We start from the raw sequence: 25,186 nt of genomic DNA, 5'->3' as shown, positions 1-25,186 counted from the left end.
GTACATGCCCATTAACACACGCATGCCTAATGGCACACAGGTATAAGCTATAGACTAGATGTCTGAACTAAACGATTAAGGATTTGTATGAGATTATCAGCTAGCTTTTGTTGTGTGCTGATGGCCTGCAGTCACACCCAAGCTATCTCAACAATGTTGTTGTTGCTAAAAGCAGCTGAAAAATCAGCTGGAGTGCTGTAACTGTTGGCAAGCCCCCAGCTATACAGCTAAACAGTATTAATAGGTTTAATGCGTTGACAGCATGTGACCACTGACCCAAGGTCACATTTTGATGGGCCTACTAATTGGAAATTGTAGTGTTGGAATAATGTAATATGATCATGTCACTAAGATGTGGTTACTTTACCCTCATATGTCACGCTTCAACCATCTGTGTGCACGTTAGAACAAGTGTAGATGTAGGCCCATTAACATGTTTATTGATTTTTTTGTACATTATGCAACAGGGAGTGAGTTGATATGTTTATTTGTTTTTAGTGTGTGTGTGTGTGTGTGTGTGTGTGTGTGTGTGCTTGTTGTGCAGGCATGTGTGTGTGTGTGCATGTGTGTGTTGGACAGCGAGAGAGAGAGAGACGCTTGTATGAACAGAATGTTTTGTGTCCATAGATGGTAAATGTTTAGATGACATCCTGCATGTGATCAAGTTCTGCCAGCTTCGTTTACGCTGTTTTGCCCTTCCAAAAAGTCCATCAATCATCCTTTGGATAAAATACATGTTAATGTCTAATTAAAATGCTTCTGAAGGTCATGAAAACAAGATCATCTACATTATTGTGCTGTGTGGTGTGCCACGCCTGTTTGTGTGTAACATTTCGGTCTCTGTAGAAGAAAGGTGACACTGTGTGTCGGAAGTCTCTATCTTGGTCTGCATGCTCTGGCAGCACGCAGCAAATTACTTTTCAAAGCTCTCATAGCTCAAGCTATCGTAGCTGATATCTGACCAGGATAAAACTGAGAAAGATTTTCAAGATAAAAGTTAGGAAGTTCTTAAGAAGTTTAGTTCCTGATTGTTTTTTTTAAGAACTGTGTCATTTCTTAAGAACTTGTTTATTTTCTTACTTAAGAACTTCTCTGACACTGTAGAGCAGGTTTAACCCAATACAATAGACCTGTGTAGATACATATTATTGTGAAATCATTGACTAAAGGACTGAAATGTTATTTCAACAAATTATAATAAGCATGTGTGTCAACAATATTGCTGTAGAAAACAGTTGGGGATTTTCTTAGTGACAACATTTTTTATTGTTAGCTTCATTCGTAAAATTAAATATCCAAATGAATTGTCCAAAATGGGTTTAAATGAATAAATTTAAAGGTTTAACGTTTAACTCTAACAATTTTAGGATAAGTTTAGTGTGATCTTAATGAAGAGAAAATTAGAAAGAAATGTAAGAACTTTGCTCATTTCTTCTGAAGTTTTTTCTTTGGAAAAAAAATCCATCATATATCGAATATCAAATCTTCTTAACTTTTGTCTTAAGGCTGAAGTTAAGAAGTAACCAGCACTTCAGAAGACTGTTTTTCTTAAAAAGGTTTTGTGAATCCAGCCCCATGGCTGTCAATGAAAGAACTTTGATGTGACCAAAACCCTCATTGTGCTGCTATAAAGTCAATTCTGGATATAATTACAGTTAATATTTCAGCTGTCCCCAAGAGGCTGCAATCAACCATTTTCCAAACTGTATTGATATTTTTTCTTTAAAGAAATAACAAAAACATAGTCAGTAAAAGTGAAATGCACCTGGGCCACGTCACACCGACACTGATTAACAGCCTGCTGCATAAAGTCAACATGTGCATGAAAAAAGACATGAACCTGAAGAATATTAAAAAAAGGCTCATTAAGTAAAACGGAATGGATTTTTTTCCTTTCCAGCACATCACATTGCTCAAAGAGGGAGAGAGGTGGAGCAGGGTGAAAGAAGAAAGAGAGAGAGGAGCAACAGGTGAACTGGAAGAAACATTAAGCAATATTTTTAAGCAACATAAACAGTATCTATATATACAATGTTGTTCCACTCTTTATCTCTTTTAAAAATATATCAATATGTATATCTTAAAAACTAGATATGTTGCCCAGCCCTTTGAGTTGTGCATTACATCTTTTTAATAATAAACATTCATCCCAAAACTGCATGTGTGCCGTTTACATTTCTAATCTGCAGCCGTCAGCAGAATATTTCTAAACTTGGTCATCAAACTGACTGTAGACAATTTATAAAATTAACACATACGCAATATAAAAAGCTCGTGAGCAAGCATCATACAATTACCCTGTCACAATAAATTTAAATATTTATTTATCTTGGCTGATCATGTGTTAAAGTTACAACTAAAATACCTGTGGTTAATTCATAACAGTACTTGCATTGCTCTGGTCTGAGAGCTCCTGTTCACTACATCCTGAGAGGTTTTAATTTGCAGGAGTGCACAGATGTCTTTCCGGTGTTTGATTAATTACACTGCAGAGTAGAAGTTCTTGTATTAGGGGTACACCTCCGGCAGTGGATGGAGTTTGGGAATGTCTTGAGCAATGGTACAAGTGAGGATTTAGTGAATGATCTTTTCCTCTTTAGTGTGGAAACATAAGGATTTTAAAGGCTCGAGCTGCTGGAGTCTGCAAAGACTTCTGAGTTAACTTTCAATACAGCCTTTAAACCTTACAACTAATGCATCGACATCCAAAGCAGACTCCTGGGTAAGTGACCTCAACTTTCTCATATTGGCTCTCTGTTCAATTCATTTATTCTCTTTGCATTAGCCTTCCCACCGCCTTCTCTGCTGTATGCATTTGGTGATTGATACAAGATGGTGGTACCATGTGGACTCCCTCAGCCCAGATGAAAGTGAGACGAAGTAAATCTGAGTCCCTGCCGTCTGTCCCTCAGCCAAACCACAACTACTGAAATGAGCTCTCAAGCTCGTCTTAGACTTGAATACTATAAGGAAGTAAATAAGATATGTAGCTTGGGTGTAGCTCAATTACTGGCAGACGCTGGTGTTCACACTTCCAAGAATTAAATCTATTTCAAAATAGATTACATGACAATTCCTGACTGTGTTTAATCCAAAACACAAACTACGACACAAAGACGCTCTACATTCGTGTGTACGTGTAAGGTTGTATGTTTGACCTCTTGAAGCAGTGTGCGGAGGTGAGGACCCAGCAGGTGTCGATTACAGTCGCTCCACACACCAACCTCCCGTCTCCACGAGACCCTCGCAAGCGTATTGCCGCCTGCCACGGCCAGCCGCCCCTACAGACAGGAACACGAACACACAAGTGCAATAATTCAAGAGCATGAATAATCTGAAATGAAAGAGTCGACACAGAATCCAGTCGATTGCATATAAAAGCAAATCCAGGCTTATTTTTTTTACAATTCGAAAAGATGAATGACATTTGAATATATGTAGGGTAACCACAGCGCAATCATCATGATGATCAGGGCTGCTCCATTACAGCAAAAATCATTACCATGGTTATTTGGAGGGACATTGAGATCAGGATTATTATAAACACGATTACTTGTTGATTTTGCAACATCTGCATCAGTAAAAAAATGCACACACACACACACACACACACACACACACAATATATATAGAATCACCACTGGTCACAAAACCTGCAAACAAACATGCAACGTTTTCATCTTGATGTTCTTGTTTTCATAACCCGAAATCGTAACTGAAGTGGAAACCCGATGGAGGCAGGCGCACACATATAAATGTCATCAAACGAAGTTATGACGAGAAGATTTTCCTGTTTAATTCCAGAGAGTCCTTCTGTGTACGTCTGTTTCTCTTTCCTGTAACTCATAAATTAAACTCCAACACTCCTGCTCATCTGCATACTTTCACTTTACCACATACTGGATGCTCATGTTTGTAGATACACTTCGCTGGAGTATCCGTGCCTGTAGCCTCAGATCAGCTGTTTTCAATCTAAAACTTGTTATTTTGACAATGCTTCCAACTGGTTTTATTCTATAGGTCTTTGGCAGGCGTTCTCTGTACGGTTATTAATCCCTTCTGTCTCTTCCAGCTTACCTCAGAGAGTTCTCTCCTCCTATGATTCGTCGCTGGCGAGTGTGTTTGAGCCGCAGACCACAAATTGAGTTGGCAGGATCTGACAGAGACAAAAGAGGAACTATTGGATGTGTATATGTGAGAGTTTGAGGGAGGGCGATGATTGCAAAACCACACATTTGGTCTCAGATGTTGCTCTTATTAAATATTCAAGACCGACTGAACCAAAACAAAAGCCTGGGATTCATCCTCCAAATAAAGTAAATTAAATAAATGAGAGATGGTTTTCATAGGCTGCGTGTGTGTGATGTTCAGAGCTACAAACTGAGGTTAAGTACTTTTTCAGAAGCTGTAATTTATCATACTGAGGAGACAAAGCACTCTCCTGCACTGGTTTGACTTCCATCAGTGTGTGCATTGAAGGAGTAGCATATGTGCCGGTAATGGATAGCTTAGTGTGAGTCTGACGTGATGTGCGACTGACAGGGTGAAGCAATAACAACCTTCTCTCATTTTACCATCTGGATATACACACACACTGAAGTCCTCCCTGCTCCCCACGCTCTTTAACTCACCTCTACAATTTCTTTAGCTTTTGTTTGTCATTAGTTCTTCAGAGCATACATCACACTGGAAATGTTTGCTAAACATGCTCTACCGTCATCCAGGCTTGAAATGAATCACAAGAGCGGTTTTTTTTCTCTCTCTCTCTGAGTAGCACTTACGAAAAAACAGACCTGTGGCACCTTTGACTTCTTTATAGCCGGGCTGTGATTCACCATAGTCACAAATGACCCCAGCATCCTCACTATGGCGACAGTTGTGTGTGCCGGGTGCCTGTTTGATGCAGTCTGCTAAAGAGCGCTCCTCGCCGCTACATTTCACATTGTCCACGTGGATTGGCCCCGTCCCCTCCCCAAAGTATGCCATCACACGGGCCTTCGAGGCCCCACTGGAGAGGACAGACAAGAGACAAAAGAGAGATTTCATTACCTTCTGAAAGATATTAATCTAGAAATGTAGAAGGCCTAAAAAAGGGTTTCATTACGCAGAAGTTTTTGAAACTGCTGCTTACAAAGTGTTTCAAAATAAAGCTTTGAATATCAAAAATATGGGCGAGAAACAAAGTGATGTAAAATTAAGCCATTTTCATGTCATAAGAAAAGTGAGGGAATACAACAGAGTCTAAATTCACTTAAATTCGATGTCAAATATCAAATAGACACGTATAAAAGTCTTGGGGCTCAAAAGACACAAATTGCTCAGTCTTCTGAAGAGGTTTTTACTGAAAAGACATCGAAATGACCTACAAAGGCTTTACAAAATGAAAAAAACATATCTTGTTTTTAAAGATTTTTTACAGAAATATTCACAATAAATTAAAAATTGGACTGCCACAAGGAAGCAGTATGTGATTAATTGGACTTACACAGGTGTAGAGAACAAGATCAGCAAAGATATAAGATGTACCAGTTTTTTCACAGGGTTCACCAACATCGACAAAAAAAATAAAATTTCCTCACAGACAGCCAGAGGCAGGGGCGTGTACAGAGGGGTGACCAGGGGGGGCATCGGCACCCATTGAAATCTTATTGGCCCCCCCAGATGTCACCCAAAAATCTTTGACTATTACTGACTTCTTAATGTTTTAAATAACATTTATGTGATAAATAAACAGTCAATTGTTGAAGGCGGAGCTGTGACATCTTTCTCACTGTCTGTGCATATACAGGCATACAGAGTTTCTGATCACATGATAGATGTAATGGTATGACATTCTCTGGCTGTGACGCAATTGAGGGTCAAACCTTGGTCACAATTCAACAAGAGTATTTGTATCACTATCTCACCTCTGACTTTAATTAGCACAAAGCTAACACACAGGGGCCTGTGGGCTGTGGCTGTGTATGTGAGTGTGTACACGCTAAACTGTCATTCGAATCTAGATTGATAGATAACTGACCAGAGGGATCTAATGTTGCATCCCTGGGGTTTGACGGATGGCAGGTCTCACTTCCCCACTGATTCCAAAGGGAATCTCATGTCTCTCTTTGAGACGTCTAGATTTGTGTACTTGTGTCTCACATAGCTCCCTTAGCAGTAATCAGCATGCAAAGGGTGGACGTACAAGTCTCATGGAAATAAGCCTCGAGATTGACAACAAGCCTGTTTGGCGTCTTTGTGTGACAGCACAGAGATGAGCCATCAAATATGAAACACAATCCACATACTGGATGTTTAACTTTGAAAGGAAAGCCAAACTGTATTGTGTTTTCTCAGACATATCATTTCATGTAATGTACTGTTAAATTCAATTCTAACAGGACATTTTTAAATGTCAGAGGATGTGTTAAAAATATTTCATGGGAGGATGGAAGAAAAGATGCAGCCACGGTGACTGCAATATATCACACACTGAAGCCAACAGGCGTCAGAGTTTGGACGATCTTCTAACAAGCCTTCAAGATGAGTAAAAACCCATGGGCCCTGTAAACTTAATTATCATGCCTTGTATGTCACATTTAGCACGGCCATTCCAGGGCCTAAAGGAAGTTAGGCTACCAGTAAAAAAAGAATAAGAAAAGGAAGGAGCTGGCTCAGGCATTTGATCCCAATAAATGTATTTCATTTAGCTCCAAAAACTGATGGGAGCCATACAGGGGGAGCTCATGTCAGCCAGGAGGCGAGTGCTAACAGTACTGATCGAATGTGCATATGTTGACAAAATAATATCCTGGGAGGGCTCATTCACTGGGCCTTTCAGGAGCACAACCATGTCTGCTTGTTCTCCGACGGCCTGGGTTTGAATCTGACCTGTGGCTCTTTTCCTGCATGTTGTTCCCCACTCTCTCTTCCTGTTTTCTGACTCTGTCCACTGTACCATCTCCAAAATAAAGGCACAAAAATCCATATTTAATAAAAAAAAAAAAACCTTCAGTCAGACTCATGTAGGCCCTAATTCAGGGTGACTTTGGGTCAAACTGTTGACTTCGGATAATTTGCGTGAAAGTGTGTTCGTATCTGTGTCTATTTTCCTTTATTACACCCATAGCGACCTCTAACCCTTGGGGGCCTGCTATGTATGTAATAACCTTTCACCACACCTCATGCAAGACAGAATGATGATCCTAGCACGGCTCCGACACGCCTCCAACACGCTTCGCCTCCCTCGCTCACGCTTATGCACTCCAGATGTGGCTCTCATATACGTGACAGATGTGTCACAGAAAATGAGGTGGACAAGAGATGAGTCTCCCTTGCAGAGGAGTGATGTGAGGGAAAACAAGGAAATATATTACGCTACAGTTTTCCCTCGTCATCCCCCCGTCATTGTTTTGGAAAAGAGGATAATGTCTCAGAGGGAAGAGATAATGGGACACAGGGAGGACCAGATGAGGTCATTTACATCACCTGGATGTATCTGTCACTGTGTGAATGTCATTTTCACGTTCACTGCTCTTTGATTGGATGGATATTTTGGCTATGCTTAATGGCACAGCTTAAACATCTAATAAAGGCAACTGGCAGCACACCAGACGCTCATAAGAGGTGCTTAAATAGTAGAGTTTCAAACAAACATGCGTTTTTTTTTTTCCCCATGGTGGGTTAGCTTACAATGTGCATGATAAGAGGCAAACTAAAAACAGAGGAGGGTTTAGAGACGGAGAGATGAAAGAAGGCAGGCAGTAGGACACATGCCAAGTATGGGAGGTGGTGATTGATTTTGCAAGCAGAGTGGGTAGTCTGGATTCACTTAAAAGTTTGATGTATAGAGGAGTCACAATACAAGACTACAGCTCACAGAGAGCTATTCTGCCGCCATTTTGGAAACAGATATGTTGAAATAAGAAGAACAAGAGAGCATATCTGAGGAATAATACTTCAGACTTTTGTTAATCAAAAATGTCCTGTTGGACACCCATCAAACAATGCACTACATCCCCTTTGATTTTCGATTTGACGTTTTGACGGGAACATGTGCTTTTTTTTTTTTTTTTACACAAATAGTAGAATTGTGAAGAAACGTTCAAAGAAAAAAGAGTGGGGAATGACATGCGGGTAAGAAGCCACAGGTTAGACCTAAACCTGTACCGCCCATTTGGATCACTATAGCCGACATGGGGCGGCAACCAAACTGTAGGGCAATCTGCGCCCCAAGTGAAACACAAATTTAAACACCAAACAGTAGTTAGTGAAATTATCCCAAACAGTTTGTTCTTCTGGTATGGTAAGTATTCAATTCTCTTTGAAGTGGTGTTTTTTTTTCACTTTTTTTTTTTTAAAGCTGGAAACACACACCTGTATCCCAACTGTCGGCAAACCACCTCAGCGTCGCGATCCGTCCATCCGTCGTCACACACAGTCCCCCATTGGCCCGCCAGATAGAGCTCCACCCTGCCTTCCCTTGGGCTCTCTCCTCCTACAAGCCTTACTGGAACACCTGGTGGTTTCGCACAGACACAATTAACAATCCCTCAAAGTCACCCTGCTGTCACATAGTCTATTCTCTGAAATACTTAAAGACAGTACACATACATTCCCTAACAAACCTGCTCTTCCAGGCTAACATGTCATGTGAATGGGGCATGTGCACTCCTTTGTCATGCAACTACTTAATGAGGGGAAATTTTTAAGACTTCTGATGATAGAAAAAACAAAAACACTTTCTGTTGCCTCTTCTCTCACGTGCTCCATCTCTTGTTCTTTCTCTCTATGCACTCTATCATCATTTATATGCACACACAAATACACAGATGTGTACACTCAAGCATTATAATCTTAATCCACTGAATTCCAATGTCTTTTCTTTTGTAGATCATTTTAAAGCAAGTTTATATTACTGCCAAGTGACATATATCTCTAAAATTATACCTAAACATAGTGGAATGTTTCGTTTTGTACCTTATTAAGTGTAAAATGTATCTCTAGGGACTGGAATGACAGGTATCCAAACATTGTGTGTGGGCAGAACATAGGAAGTATGGGAGAGGGGGAAAGTGTGTGGGTTAATTGTGGGAATGTTTGCTTACTTGGTGGTGGCAGCTATTGAGGAAATGCTCATCTCTCTCACTTGGAGACACACACAAACACAAAACACTGTTTAAATGCCACTCTCTCTCTCTCTCTCTCTCTCTCTTTATCACACACACGCACACACAGACATACGCACACATGCATTACATTGCATCCCTAATGTGATGGTCACTCACAGTGAAAGAGCAAGAGAGAGAGAGAGAGAGTTCAAAGCCCAGCTTGGCTTATCTGCTTTTTCTCCTTTTCCAAAAACAACACAAACCAATCTGCCCCTGGCATGTAGAGGGGAAGGGGGGGATTTAGTCCCACACTTAAACACACAAACAAAACACACACAAACAAACAATCGCATACACAGAAATGCTCTGTAATAACAACATCATTCTCTCGTGTGGGCTGAGAGTGTCCCTTAGCTTCTAGCCAAACGACATAAGCTCGCTAAACTCAACTAAGCAATCGCTTTAAAAGTGGATTCGTCCATTCAGTGACATTCAACAGAGTTATCAGACTTAAAGCTGCAACATCTCACCTTAAGACAGAGGACAAAGCACTGAGCAGTTACACAAGATGAGCTGAAACCTGAGCCACAACTGCTTCCACCCAGCTCTGTCCAGTCATGTCAGTATTAATTGCTGGAGGCTATAAACACGAGCTTTATTCGTGGCACAACCATTCAACCCTTTTGTCGCTTCACAAAAAGGTGTAAGTGCAATTGTGCACTTACACTGAACCTAATTGGTGTGATGGTTATGGTAACGTGTCAAACATGTCAGAGACACACTTTGATACTTATGGCCATTTAATCATGATGACTATACAAAAGAATCAGTTATAAAGCAGCTGTCCTGTTAGTGTTAACATTACTGACATCATCCTATATCTTTCTTCCAGAAAGTGCTGAATTTCCGCTCCTAAGTAAGACGAGCTCCAGTGGACTGCAGGTTAAGTTTGGCAAAGATGTCCGGGAAAGATTTGAATCCAATTCCTGTTTTGATTAGGTTTGAGGAAGAAAGTGTAGACACGTTCATTGTACGGTCTCCTGTTCTTCACTGCCTATAAGACGTGTGCGCGTAGAGAAAGCAGCCTTTAGTGTAAGCTAACAATAGGCTATCTTTTTTATGTGCGTCTCTTCTATTACTAAAACCAAAAACCTTTCACGGTGTGACAAACTAACCTGAGGAAGAGGAAAGACCAGCAAGGTCGTTTTGACCAGAGGTCTCCTTCAGGCGATCAAACGCTGTGATTGTGATGAATTTGAACGTGGCACTTGAGCAAAGTGTGCAGGCCTTTCTTGTTCCTTAGTCTGCTGTATTTGCACCTTCGCAGCTATGTGATGTGCTACCTCCATTTTCTAAGGGACTAAATCACATAAGTCACACTTTAGGTGCACTGCTCTGAGACTAAAAGTGTGAAAAATGTTCTTCACACATGCTTACATTTCACAGGTTACTTTGAACCTTTGTCACCATTTATGGTGTCTCTGCTATACATGTAACATTTCTTCATGTGTCTTACAGTAAAGATAACATTCTTACTAGCTGGAAGGCTTTCTCCGATGCGTTCAGGGCTGCACGCAATGTTAACGTCTTCATGGTGTGTGCAGTCATGACGGAGCCACTCCCTCTTGTTGCACAGTAATAGGCTCGGCTCCTTCCCTGTGCAGCTCACATCGTCCAAAACAATTGGACCTGACCCCACCCCAAAGCGTGGGGTGACGTCTAGTCCTTCGGAGAGGAGAGTCTCACCTAATCTGGAAGGTACACATGCACATCACTTTAGGAATGATTACTTTAACGTTATGAGGGTCAGTTTGTCTGCTGGAACGCTACCTGTAACCAAGTTGTCTGCACACCACTAGTGTGTTAGAGTCCGTCCAGCCGTCGTCACACACTGTACCCCACTGACCTCTGTAGAACACTTCTAGACGTCCCCCGTTGCTGCCTGAACCCCCTGCTAACCTAACAGTACCATCTGGAGGGAAAGAGAAGGACAGACAGTGAGACGGACGGACACAGACAAACTGACAGAACAAAAGTGAATCCTCAGGGTACATTTAAATAGTTTGTATTAAAAACAGATTTATTCTAATCACTCCATGGGGTGAATGAACTGAAAAGGGATTGGACGAAATATCCATACTGCAATATATTGTCGTCCTGACTCATGATACAAGTATGAAATCCAGCTCTCTTAACAGATGTCCCAGCCAACATGACTAACTGTGTCACCACTTCATGACATGAATGAGGGTATCGTAAAAGAAAATAAATCAGCCAAAGAAGGACACAACATCATAGAAGAAGAAAGGGAGCACATGATGATGTCAGTGGCATCAAGTTGCAGCGAAGAAAACATTCATCCTGCATTACTATTTTTCAGTCAATTAGATATTGTGATGTATCATTGGCTATGTGATTGTCTTGCAAAATATCAATTATCGCCAAATCGCTGTATTCTAATATTATTAACCTGACAGAGTGCTAATGTTGGGGTGTTGTAGCACCTGTAAGAGGGTTGCAGGACACTCCTGCGTCCTCAGAGTGCAGACAGTTGTGTTCCCCCCAGCCACTTTTGGGACACTGCTCCAGAGTGAGTTCATTGCCGGTACACCGCACCTCATCCAGCCACACACGCCCTGAACCTTTGCCAAAATGTGCCTGGCTCCATGCCCTGGCCACACCGCTACAAAAAGCAGAGAAGATAAAAAAAAAAAAAAAAAAAAACAAGTGAAGGTTTGGTTTGCAGGAAAACTGAAACAATTAACAACAGATGTACTGCCTGGCCCTGACTTACAACATACATGTCATAGGAATCAATTTAGGAGAAAACTGCCTTCAATTCTCAACTGTGCATATGTAACTACTGCAACATCAACATCACAGTGGCATACACAGAAAATACTCACACGAAGATTCGGGGAGAGTGTAGTGTTGCTAAATATGCATATTTCTGTGGTCCTAGAATTCATGCAGGAACAATGAGCCTGATTCACTATCTGACCCCCAGATGTTCTTTACTGCTCGCTCCTCTCTCTGTGTGTCCAAATGGAAAGAATACTTGTCATACTTTTGGAAACAGAGGGAGAGACAGACGGCTGGACACCCACATCAACTCATCTCAGCTTCCCATTCTATCTTTCTGTCACACTTCTGTCGTCTGATTTCAGACTCCACAGCTGCTTATTGGTTGGAATTATTGTACATTTCAGCCTGAACACCTGTTTGTTTATGTGCGTTTGAGTCTGTGTGTATGACTGTGTGTTTTACCTAAGCCCTAGCTGTCGACACACCACCTCTGCATCACTGTCGTCCCATTGGTCGTCACATATTGAACCCCATTGCCCCGCATGGAAAACCTCAACTGTGCCCTCTGATCTCGACTGGCCTCCAACCAGTCGTACGGGGAGTGACACTATCACTGAAACGCAAAAAAAAAAAAACTTTGTTCCTGAATCCATGGATGGAAGCAATTTTAAAGGGAATGTTTTTCTATTTTAATATCTGTTGTATATGAATATAAACAACTCTTCAAGCCTAAATCGGTTGTTATAGTTATCAGCTTTCTTTATGTTTATGCAAACCTCCATCATTCACCATGAGAAGTGCTTACCTTGCTGCGGGGTGCAGGTGATGGCTGCAGCCAGAGAACACTCCCCTCCATTCCAGGTGGTCTTTGGACATTGGAGCAGGTCTGGCTCATCTCCCTGGCAATGAACGGCTCTCCAATGAAGCTTAGCCGAATCTGGACGAAACAGAGGAACTGCACGCGCGCGACCCGAGATCCTGGAAGGAGTTTAATAAGAAAATAAGTTTACTCCTTTCGAAATGCCTGTTTAACACGCAATATCAAACAGTTAACCCAGTCTCATCTGATATTAGGTTTAGACATTTTAATTCGGAGATGGATCCTGCAGTCAGACCAGCAGATTTCAGAGAAAATGGCAAAGTGATTGTTTTAGCAAACTAGCGTTAAAATTGAGCCATCTGTATTTCCATGATCTGCCATTCCAGGGCCAACATGGTCAGCAGTTTTACACACAACAGCTTTCAATAAATGAACATGTGTAAGTCATCACCGGTGATTTGAGCTGACATATGGCTGACATTTGCCCTGTTTCCTTTCTGCTGTGGATTTGCTTTGACTCTTGTGTGAATATGCACACACAGACATGTGTTCATGTCAGCATGCATGCCAGCGCTGGTGTTAGCATCAACATGTGCAGTCAGTGCACAGAACGCCACCGTTCTTCAAGGAATATCAAAAGCATTCACAACTGACTATACCCCAACTAATAAGCACTGTCAATATGTATGTTCTTTGGAAAGGTTTATATTTTGGCTTTCCTCCTAATTCCAGACCAAAAGAAACGCTCCTACATGTGTGTCAGACAAAGACCAAAAGGAGAGCCTGTAACAAGGTAAATAGCTGAGTACTAAAGGTATTTAAATACCTCTAGGGAATGGGGGGGTTGGAATGCAGGGGTCACATAAGAAAAGTACAAAGACTGTGGTGAGCATGCATGCATGTGTAAGTCTTAAAGTGTAGAAAAATTGTCTTTACGTCCCACCAAATTTCCATCACACTCTAACCATCTGCCAGGCCTCTGTCGGCAGCTTTACATTGTTGATTTGTAGGGCAGATGGATATTTTACTTGCACCTGTGTTTGAATATGCATTTGAGAGGGTGAGGCAGACAGATATAAATGTGTATGTGCATATATGTGTTTGCAAGTGTGCGTGCTCTCTCACCCCTTGCCCAGCTGTCTACAAACCACAACGGCGTCTTCATCGCCCCAGTCATCGCTGCATATAGACCCCCACTCTCCGCCAAGATAGACCTCAACCTTGCCATCCAGTTTTGAGCGTCCTCCATGCAGACGCACAGAGCCTGGGACAAAGAAAGGGTTGGGGAACAGTAGATGTTTAAAGAGACAGGATTTATAGTATTGTGGTTAATGAGAGATAACGACTCATACAACGTAAACTAAAAATGTGTAGAAGCTGATCAAAAACATTTAAACAAATGCACATCTAAAACATGGGTATGGGTAACTTGGGTTCGGGTATATGTTTAATGCAGCAAAAGCTCTATTTCTTTTACTTGTTTATTATAGAGGAGTTATGATGCAAGCAGAGAGTGTGGTGGTGCTTGCTCACATCCAAACACAAGTCATGTGCAACCCATAAACAAACCCCAATCTTATATTGCAGACAAACTTAAGTGTGTGGCCTTTCTATTAGACGTGAACAACGAATTATGAAAATGTAAATATGGTATGATAAGGCAACCCACATAGGGCTTTTAAAATCCAAACATCTCCAATAACAGAAATGTCAAGTCTATGTATCAGTTACCAGGAGATAAGCTATAAATGATACTAACATACTTATTGACTAAAAATATCACAGGTCTTCCTTTGCCAGATGGAAAACTCACACACACTCACTTACAGCACTCTCTCACTAAACTACCTTTCATCAGTGCAGAGATGAAGGGCCACTTATCCCCAGTAATCATTTTAGCAACAGCCAGTGGACTACTTCAAGCCTGCGTACAGGAAGTGCTGTGATCCCCATGTGTTATACTGCTATGTGAGAGGAGAGGTTTTATGTACTTGTTTCTACTCGAACACCTTTGATCTCTGGACTCTGTTATTGCCAAACACCCCATATACGCCTAAGCATACCTGTGCACTCATTACAAAATAAATGTGCTTCGACTTGCCATCTGCACTGTGCTCACACCTTCAGGACACTGAGAGTGTGTCCTGTTAAATTACTTCAGCATGGGCTTCCTGAGATGAACAAAAATGGAGCTATAGGAAATTGTAAATAGTAGATAACCTCTTTTAAAAATAAAATATATATATTGGCACAGCCTAATGTTTTCAATCATTGATTCCTATGTTTTTGTGCGTGTAGGCCTGTTTGTTTACCTTGTTTACAGTCGCAGTAGCCCCAGTCCACTCTGCCTTTGTGGTTTGTGAAAAAGCACCAGGGTCTTATCCTGCCGTCCGGGTTGCGGCAGTGATTGTGCTCTCCGAGTCCTTTGCCCGGGTAGCGCTCCGTGAAGCCGGCCACCTCAGTCCAGTTCACGCACCGGCTCCCGGACTCGGTGACGTCTATCGCTCCCCGGTAGAAAGCGTCTTTCCCACGGCTCTGCAGGCAGTCTGTGAAAGGCAGGATGAATGAAGGGACGCTGCTGGAGTTACACACGCCGCTGTTCGCGATCCAGAGCACGGCTATTATAGTAAAGACTGCCCAATGCATGTTAGGTCTCCGGTTTATTTGCTACTCGTGATGATAGAAAAGTCAGTCGCCTCTGTCATGAGCCGAAGAGACGATTTTCAGTTTGCTTCATCACCCTGCAGCGGGACGAGAGTGAGAACCGAGGGAAGGATCAATGAAACTCCTGTTTACGTGGGCTAAGGGGCAGACAGCCCCCCATGGAAAGTCGATAACATAAAGGATAAAGTAATTAGTCTCATCATGCAGGCTTATATCCATTCATTCTAATTGAAATGTATTACATATTAGAATAAGCCCCTTGAGGTGTATCACCTCGTTACAACATGTTTACAAAGAAATAACAACACAGTGATATAAGGACAAAACATAACACTACAGACAAAAACAAGTAAAGTAAAACGTGCAACAGAGAACAGATAATTCGATATCTGATATCTATTCGTTAAATTATAGGCTTACAGCATAGGGGCTACATAGAGTAATCTAACCCACATATCTTAATTTTATGTAGGGCAACTTGGAGACTAACCCAAAAAAAAGACAAAAAGGTGTAGGTATGTAAGGTTTATGTAGACTAATTGTTTGATTTAAAGGTGCATTTGAGACTGTATTAACTTCAAAGGACATCCACTTGAAGAGACTGTATGACATGGTCCGATATTAACTAATTCTATAGTCTCTTATTCGGGCTATAGGTCCGAATGTATTTTTCGGGGTTATTTTTAAACTATAAACTCTCATGAATTGCAGTTGTTGTTTCGGCTTAAATCTAAATTTTAATTTCATTTGTGCTCATGTGCATGCTCTTCTTCTTGATGTTCACTGCTGCAACACTTATAAAGGAGGATTATCTTATCTTAAATATGTTTCTATTCTCAAGATAAGAGAGGAAATCTTTCCTTTTTAGAACCGCATCAGTAATACATCAGATGCTGAACATGAGAGTAAGATGAATGATGGAGGCTAAATCCTCGTTTTTAGTCCAAACACTTTTTACGAAAAGAAGACTGAAAGACAGTGAGAAGTGAGTGTCTTCATTGTTTCTGAGTTTTGTCTGCATTATTGATTCATATTCATGTATTCTTATTTGTAAATTTGGTTCTAGTGTTTTGTACATTTGTATATTAATGATATGGCATCTAGTGGATTGCTCTAACAGTTTTCGTTGTACTTATACAATGACCTATGGATATCTTATCTTGTCTGCGCGTGAGAGATATTTCACTAAGGTATGAACTCTGACGTACACCAAGTGTGCTCTGATTGGACGAACAAGAGCGTCCTCATCTCAAGGCGTCATCAAATCGCGCCCACACGGGCATCAAAGTGTTGTTCAAAATTGTACACAGCGTACGCCGTCACAACTTCATACATCTCTCTCAGTCTCATCCCTTAACACACCCCAACACTCCCGCAAAAACAATAGAGGATTTAAAAAACAGGTTTGAGTACGCCTGAACAATAATACATTCACTACTGCGAGTTTTTATATTTCTTTCAGCCGCAGACTCCTCCCACATCTTGTCGTGCAGTCTCCACCTGGTGAACATATCGAGCACACCCATTGTGAATTTTAGCGCTAAGGGTCCATTGTTAACAAGCTAGTCATGTTAATAGTATCAGCCTTGAATGCAAAAATAACTAAGTGTATATAATAGTTGATCAAACAAAAAAAAAACAAAAAAAGATGAACAGTCGACTGCAAGAGATCCGCGAGAGACAAAAACTCAGGAGGCAGCTTTTAGCCCAACAGGCAAGTTGTCGTTAGCAAGTAGCTAACAAAACAACCACAGAGCTAGTCTATATTATAATACCTACTGCATTTATTAAGGCTGGTTTTAAACACGTGGAGTTATTTAATACGAAGGCTAAAACTTTGACTTGACAATAATGTGAACATGTGTGCCTTTTATTTACTCACCGTGTAATTCCTCTCCTGACACAGCTGGGAGCTGAAAGTGCAGACAGTATTGGAGCTGTACTCAACAGTAAAGATGAACTAAAGGAGATAGAGGAGACGAGGGAAACATGCAGGTGATGAGCTGTCTCATACATGGAAGAATATGCACATATTGGTCTGCACAAATATACCTGCATACCTGCATCCAGCTCAGCTGCTTTCTGCTCTTTAGTCCCTGTTTTATGACACATAATACACATGCTGCCATCAAGTATAAACCTATTTATCACAGTGTTGAGTTGAAAACCTCACACCTTTATTCTTTTACTTTTTTTGTGTGTGTCTTTTTTTTTTTTTTACATTTCCCTTGTTTCTTGCTATGGAACAGGGTATGGCTCATGGATGTGTGTGTGTGTGTGTGTTTTGCAGAGCATCACTTGATAGTCTCGTAGCACCTTCCAAGAGGAAGGCACAGACGGAAGGAGAGGAACCTGAGGAAGATGTGGAAGAACCAAAGGTGAATGCAGTCACGCGTTGGAGAGCTGTAGTAGTCCCTACTGTGTAATGATAGGAATAACAAGAACCATCTTCAACCAATGAAATGTGAACCAAGAGGTCTACTTGGTGGGCGGAGACCAAACTTCTGTGGTGTCAGGAGGGTTCGGGGGGGGGGGGGCTCTTAGGGGTTTCCCTCCTCGCTACAGAGAAGAGCTTTCCAACCGTATGCTAGAAATGTCTATCTGCAGTTAATATGGTTGCTAAAAAAATTGGCCAATCAACTTTATAATCTTCTTCTGTTAATGTCTGACATTCACCATTAACAACTGAGCCCTTCATTATGGTTATTATTCTCATGCATTCATATCCCGAATTATTTGATCATTTAGTTTTCTCTCACTCGAAGTTGTTTTTATGTCATGATTGAGATTTCACAGATTTTCTGAATTCAAATTCTTTCCCGTTGTACTTGATAAACAAACATCTAGCAGGCTTTTATCAGTACAACTAACTCGTGTTGTATGTTGTTTGTGTTGTGTAAGGATGTGGTGGAGGTGCAGCAGCCAGACGAAAGCAACCCGTATGAGGAAGTGTACAAGGACTCGAGTACTTTCCTTAAGGTGAGAAAACGTGACCGCTCTTTCTTTTACCTTTAACTTTTTGTTTTTTTTTGTAGCATTTCAAGCTGACTTTATTTCTTTATGTAGACTTTGCTTGTGTGTTTTCCACGAGTTGCTTCATTCATACAGTGAACTATTCATTCCAACAAAGAGGTTTTCAACTTAACATAACTGGAGTCAGAAAACAACAAAAATAATTTCCAGAAATACACACACACACACACACACACACACACACACACACACACACACACACACTAAAAAGAAGCAACACCTTTAAAAGCAAAACAATTTGTCGCATTTCAAGTCGTCTTTATTTTCTTTAGAGGTTTTACAAAGTAAAACCATTCTTGATGGAGGCACTGAAGCAGCTTAGCTGTATTACACAGGTCAACAGATAATACACGGTCATATAAGAGAAAGTCTTAATGTTATTTAGACTGCTTCGATCTAAGATAACTGGTATCAGCAAGTTAACATGAGGATGAAAAGCTTGACGGTGGGATTTCCCCAGCGGGGACTGATAGAGAAGGATCTGATCTTCCATGTCACAGATGTTCGATAACTTTATACATTCAAATAGTTCTTGGGTTTTTTTAGCTGCTGTGAAACATTCGCTCTCTGCTGTCTGTCCTCTTTTACTTTCTGAGTCATTAAAGGAGATTTTCTGTGTGATTAAATGTAAAGACTGATTGTATGTCCCAGTCCGTTGTTCTTCAACCTGGTTTTAGAATTTGTTTTTTTGTACGCAAATATTTCACATGCCAACATTCCCTGATGGTGCCTTCACTGGCCATGTTTACATGTGCACAATGTCTTCAATCTGATTGAAATCATTCTGATTTCACTGTTCACATGGACACGCACAGACTCTGGTCCCATCTGCAGTCTAATCTGCCGGAAACGTCACAAGAAGAAGAAGAAGCGACATTTCAGCCTGTGTTGAAACAATCATCACAAATGACACGTAAAAACTTCAAACAACTCTGCTTTATTTCACACACTGAAAATGGGGAGACGGATTTCCCCATTGTTTAAAAATAATGTCAACTTTGTAATCGACGCAAATTTCAGACATTTGAACCATTTCGAGCAGCATTGTTTGACTTTTTAACTCAACGCTATAGTTCATGTCTTGAAGGCTTTGACTTTCTGAACGTGATCCTATTGGTTAGATTATTGAATCAAACATTCTCCTTACATTAATGATCAACTGTAAACATACAGTATATGTGAGTGGGATACTGCCACTTGTCAACTTTAAAACCAGGCTGTATTAGTTCTTCTCACTCCTGAGTTCACTTTGATTCTTTTAACACTGCAGTATCATTTTCCTCACCTGACCTTGAAGACTTTGTTTTTCTTCTGCAGACGCAGCAGAATCAGTTTTAACATTGACATCATATGAAGGAACAGTTTACAATGAATTCGTCGATATCAGAGATGGTCACTCGCAGGGAAAGACTTGCTCCAAAGTGGACTTTTTTTTTTTTTTCACTGCCATGTAATATTTTTATAATAAAAGGTTGTATGAAATCAGATCTCTAAAAGAGATGAAGAAGATACATTTATGAAACACAAATCTGATCCAAACGAGACTGCTGAGAGAGAGTAGTCTTCATGGATCGAGAGTGGAGACTAAACTTTGTAATGACACGGCGATCATTCATGAAGTTGTGCGCTCTGATCCCAGACTGTAAACCTCAGGCTCTGATTGACACGCGTCAAACAGACATGCAGTCAGGACCATTTGACCCCAGTCATGCAGACACCATCAGATCAAACATGTACAATGGATCCTTATCCGAACAACGATCGGCATAAACCGGCCCTCTCGATCGGAATGACACGATTCTCATCAGGTGTTTGTTCTGGTTTATTTATGTCCACGTAAACGCAGCCACTGTCAACAGCAATAGAGTCGAGTTTCAGGTTATGGATTCATGTCCGCAAACGCAATGAAGCTTTCATTGTAATGGAAACATCAACCTCAGTCCCTTTCCAGAGTAAAAAGAAAAACAAACAGGACTAACTGGTAATGCATCCAAATGAGAACGCAGATGTTAAGGAGAAAGAAAAAGCCGACGTATCATGATCTTTTATTAGCTTCAGTAAGCAGGATGAACTTTAAGAGAAACATGTCATGCCTTGAAGCTGATCTCTCTCGGATGTGTCGAGTGATCTGGTCGTGAATAGATGAGACTTGAGATCAACAGCAACAAGCTGCTTGATAACAGTTTTTTAGTGCATCAAATGATCTGGAGCTATTTTCATCGCCGTCACGGATCATTGAGATGAACAGTCCTGCTGGTAGGACGGGTTTTATTTGGCAGGTGTCCAACACAGCCTGGGAAAAGTTTTTTGAAAGCGAGTGTGTAGATGGCATTTGGCACAGGTCTATCATTTTGGCTTTACAACCTGTAAAAATACAGGTTTGAAGCTCTTTAATGATGGGCCATAGAGAATGGTTTCACTGAATGTTTGGTTTCACGTGGATGACTCGTGATCGCACAGACATGATGTAGATAGATAGATAGATAGATAGATAGATAGATAGATAGATAGATAGATAGATATTGATCGATATAGTTATTGATCCCGAGGGAAATTCGGGATCGACATGTCGACTGACATGCAGTTGTCTTGTTTGGTTCCATAGAACGACCCGCAATGTTCATGTAATATGTTGTTCTTCCTCAGGGCACCCAGAGTTTGAACCCACACAATGACTACTGTCAACACTTTGTCGACACAGGGCACAGGCCTCAAAACTTCATCAGAGACGTTGGTGAGTATTTCATTTTGTGTGTGTGTGTGTTAAATTTGAAGTACCTGCTCATCTTGTTGCTCTCTGCGCTTCAGGCTTGGCAGACAGATTTGAAGAATACCCCAAACTGCGAGAGCTTATCAGACTGAAGGATGAACTCATCTCCACCACAAACACCCCTCCCATGTACGTTCACCGGGGACGCCTCTTTCAGATGAAATATGTACCTGAACGTTAATGTAATTCTAATCCATGAAAATGATTTTGATCAGTTCGAAAGCAGTCGTTTCAGTGTGGCGTCAACAGTTTGGAACGTCTTGGCTCTATTTAACGTGTGTGTTTGTTTGTTTAGGTACCTCCAGGCTGATCCTGAACACTTTGATCTGCAGGACTTGCAGTGCAAGTTTGATGTAATTCTGCTGGAGCCCCCTTTAGAGGAGTACTACAGAGAATCAGGCATCAGCCACACTGAGCGTTTCTGGACCTGGGATGATGTATGTGGCCAGTTCAGTTGTTTATTGGCTGCAGAATGTTGAACTTTTCATCTCTTCATTTCCTCCTGATTCGTATTGTCCTGTAATGTCGCACCTCTTCTTTGCTGCCGTTTTCTTATTGGAGGATCGATCGAGTAGTGGAGGGTTTTTTTATTTGTTTGTTTTTCATGTATGACTTACAGTGAGAGTGGTAATAAGGCCTGTCTGCTCATTTTGATCATGAGAGTTATAAACCGATTCAATCCTTCAGTTAGCGTCATCAATCTGAAGAACAGGTATGTTTGTGCTCATATCTGTCACCTGGAAGTGTCTCAGTTACCTGGAATCATGTTGGTCACCTGCAGAGCACATTCTGGTTCTTTGTTTGTTAAGAAGTCGTCGCACTGAAAGCTCTCTCTCAATACACGGGCGTGTAGTGAGAAACAAGGAACCAGAATGACCTTAAGCCTATACAGTGCAGTGACACTTCCTGGATCATCCAGGGACTGAAGTGTTCTTTGTCTCGTGTGTTTTGTCTCATGATGATGACGATTGTTTTTCTGTTTTGACTTCTTTTGTAGATAATGAAGCTGGAAATCGAGGAGATATCAGCTCTACGCTCCTTTGTCTTCCTCTGGTGTGGTTCTGGTGAAGGCTTGGACTTGGGTAGAATGGTAAACGCAATTATTTATTTTGAAGTGGGGGGAGGGGGGGGGGGCACTGAAATTACTGGCAAACTCTAAATGTTTGTATAAGATGTATCTCTTATTTGAAGTCTTTACCAACACTAGTCTTGAGAAACACTGCATATTATTGGCCATTTAGGAAACTTGTTTGTGCAGATAAATGTCATGGATGAATCAGGCAACTGTTCCTTCAGTATTAGAACAAAAGCTTTGAATACCTTTTGAAGTATGTCTGTTCATACCTGGCTATTCAAGGCTTAACCCCCTTATACATAGGCACCATGCTTATCGATAGCAAGTCACCTTTTAGAAGGAAACGCGGTGTGACGTCCGACCTTTTTGTGCGTGTCAAGACAAATGACTGATCGCTCTCTGAAAATAGATTCTTTTCTTCTTGCTGCGCTTTTATTCACAGAAGGAATGTTTTCATTGCGTAAGAAATACAATGGAGAGAAGACGTTCGACCGTCTGACTTTTTATTTGTGCCATTATTTAAAGTGCCAAAAAGCTCAGAGGAGACGCATCTCAAGAAAAAGACAGTGTTGATAACAATAGTGGTATTCCTTTTGTATATGAGGTGAGAAACATCACTCAGCCAAACTGGAATGAAAAGCAAATGTAATGTTTAACGGCATTTACTGAGAAGCTTGGTAAAGTCGCGTTAATAGATTGACAAGAAGAGTACAGAGTCATCATCCATAAGGCAAGTTAATTTATAGAGCACGTTTTAACAACAAGGCCATTCAAAGTGCTTCACACAAGACGTCAAAAGCATCATAACAGAGGAAAGATAAGAAACATTAAAATAGAAAAAATGTAAAAATCACTGAAATGAAATGAAACCTCATTTTTTAAGTAAAAATAATTAAAATAAAATGCATTTAAGTGAAAATATAAAACAAATGCAAAGTTACAGTGCTGAGTGAAAGTAGTTGACAAAAGAGATGTTTTCTAATCAACTGGGTGTCTCCATTTAATCTGCATTAATGATGATTTACTATCTGATGCTCCATACAGTAGATGTCTAGACCAATCATGTGCTGTGATGTTGCTAAAGCTCATCCATCATCGTATCTACTCTCATCTGCTTCAGTGTTTGAGGAAGTGGGGCTTCAGGCGTTGTGAGGACATCTGTTGGATCAAGACCAACAAGAACAACCCAGGCAAGACCAAGGCCCTGGACCCAAAAGCAGTATTTCAGAGGACCAAGGTACACACAATATCTTCAAGATTCAAGATTTCTTTATTTAATATCTTCATTATTTATGTACATCTGTCATGTAAATGTTACATTATCTAATGTCTTGGGGATTTATTGTCCTTTAAAATCTTCTTATGAACATGCTGGCCTGTTGCGCTCTTCTAGCCAGGAGACTGATACTGTTTAAATGAAAATACCCAATCCCATGTATAGTCACAGGATCAAAGAAGTCATGTACCATCTTAAATTAGAAAAAAAAAAAAAGATGCACAATAAGAGGGTCTATTGTCAAATTTCATAATACCTTTCTTAATCTTTGTCGAAGGGATGGAGGCCGATAAGGAAGCATAATGCAAACTTTTTTCATAATTTTTTTTCTTTTGTGATTTTTTTTCAAAATGTATCATTTATTTACTTTTTTATGAATGTCTGGCTAAATACAATGTATCTTATCTTATCCTTTTGACATCTACCTGGTTGTGTACAATGTTTGTGTGTATGTCTGGTTTCTGTGGGCGTGAGGATTTATTTGAGTTTTTTATGTTTTTTTTGTTGGTTTTTCTTCCTGTTCTGTTGGTGCTTTTGGTGATATAATGTGTAAACGTGAAAATGAAAAGACCCTGATCAAAAAAACAAAAAACCTTCACGTGAAGCACACGATGCAGAATACAACATTTGAGCTCCTCCACTCATGACACATTAACGTCGTGCTAGTAGAAATTGTAATCGTTGTATGTGTGATTTTTTTCTCCACAGGAGCACTGCCTCATGGGAATCAAAGGAACAGTGCGCAGGAGTACTGACGGTGACTTCATCCATGCCAACGTGGACATTGACTTGATAATTACAGAAGAGCCTGAGATGGGAAATGTAGAGAAGCCTGTGGAGATCTTCCACATCATTGAACACTTCTGTTTGGGCCGCAGGAGGTTGCACCTGTTTGGACGGGACTCGACTATTAGACCAGGTGAGATGTAGTTCTTCATTGATAATCAAGGAGCCGACTGTGTCTTGTGTGTTTGCTTCTAATTCATACGTTTCTTGCCTTTCTCTGTCCCTTCGCACCCACGCTCTTCCTGTTTGTCTTCTCTTTCTAGGCTGGCTGACTGTGGGTCCTACTTTGACGAACAGTAACTTTAACCCAGAGACATACGCCTCACACTTTGGCTTGCCCAGCTCCCACCTGTCTGGCTGCACCGAGGAAATCGAGAGATTGCGGCCTAAATCTCCCCCTAATAAGCTCAAGTCCGACCGCGGAGGTGGAGCACCAAGAGGTGGACGTGGTGGGCCAAATGCAGGACGAGGCGGAGACAGGGGCCGGGAAAGAAATCGACCAAACTTCCGAGGGGACAGGGGAGGGTTCAGGGGCAGGGGAGGGCCTCATAGGGGTTTCCCTCCTCGCTAGAGAGAAGTGCGTTCCCACTGTATGCTTGGAATCTCTGTGTGCATTATCTGCAGTTGATGTGGTTGCAAAAAAAAATTGGCTCTGTGATCTTTTGTTTGTCTGACATTCAACAACTTCTACTGAGGCCTCTACTTTTGGAAAGTCTGGATTTAAAGGTTCATTTTGATAGACACAACACAGCCCAAGGATGTTTAGTTTATGACAATAAACATGTTGCTGTTTATTTTAACCATTGTTTTCATAGTCATACTGAAGAATTGGTCTGGATTATCTAAATAAACATTCTTTCTATTGTGA

At 40.9% G+C, this 25,186-nt stretch overlaps 2 protein-coding genes across 5 annotated transcripts in view; one reads left to right on the top strand and one right to left on the bottom strand.

The window, feature by feature from the left end:
• Positions 1-17,333, bottom strand: part of prss12 (serine protease 12) — a 22,420-nt gene extending 5,087 nt beyond the window's left edge. Inside the window, exons 1-12 of one of the 4 annotated variants that reach the window (XM_079333638.1) lie at positions 17,261-17,333; positions 15,027-15,455; positions 13,840-13,978; positions 12,700-12,872; positions 12,357-12,507; positions 11,594-11,772; positions 10,920-11,061; positions 10,626-10,840; positions 8,356-8,497; positions 4,782-5,008; positions 4,078-4,156; positions 3,159-3,281 (exon numbers count right to left, since the gene is read on the bottom strand). In XM_079333638.1, coding sequence (XP_079189764.1) covers positions 3,159-3,281; positions 4,078-4,156; positions 4,782-5,008; positions 8,356-8,497; positions 10,626-10,840; positions 10,920-11,061; positions 11,594-11,772; positions 12,357-12,507; positions 12,700-12,872; positions 13,840-13,978; positions 15,027-15,360 — 1,904 coding nt within the window. In that variant the 5' untranslated portion in view covers positions 15,361-15,455; positions 17,261-17,333. Of the gene's footprint in view, positions 1-3,158; positions 3,282-4,077; positions 4,157-4,781; positions 5,009-8,355; positions 8,498-10,625; positions 10,841-10,919; positions 11,062-11,593; positions 11,773-12,356; positions 12,508-12,699; positions 12,873-13,839; positions 13,979-15,026; positions 15,621-17,260 lie in introns of those variants that run through there. The other 3 variants (XM_079333637.1, XM_079333639.1, XM_079333640.1) reach the window with 3 other exon arrangements.
• On the top strand, positions 16,867-25,186 carry mettl14 (methyltransferase 14, N6-adenosine-methyltransferase non-catalytic subunit). The gene is made up of 11 exons (XM_079333676.1): positions 16,867-17,092; positions 17,285-17,373; positions 17,669-17,756; positions 18,280-18,357; positions 21,058-21,145; positions 21,220-21,310; positions 21,477-21,618; positions 22,179-22,271; positions 23,377-23,493; positions 24,241-24,451; positions 24,582-25,186. Exons 1-11 carry the CDS (start codon positions 17,027-17,029, stop codon positions 24,887-24,889), a joined length of 1,371 nt encoding a protein of 456 aa, XP_079189802.1. The 5' UTR covers positions 16,867-17,026; the 3' UTR covers positions 24,890-25,186.

Source organism: Symphodus melops (genome assembly GCF_947650265.1).
Source record: "Symphodus melops genome assembly, chromosome: 2".
NCBI classification, from domain to species: Eukaryota; Metazoa; Chordata; class Actinopteri; order Labriformes; family Labridae; genus Symphodus; species Symphodus melops.
This window is presented reverse-complemented; position numbering and strand designations above follow the sequence as displayed.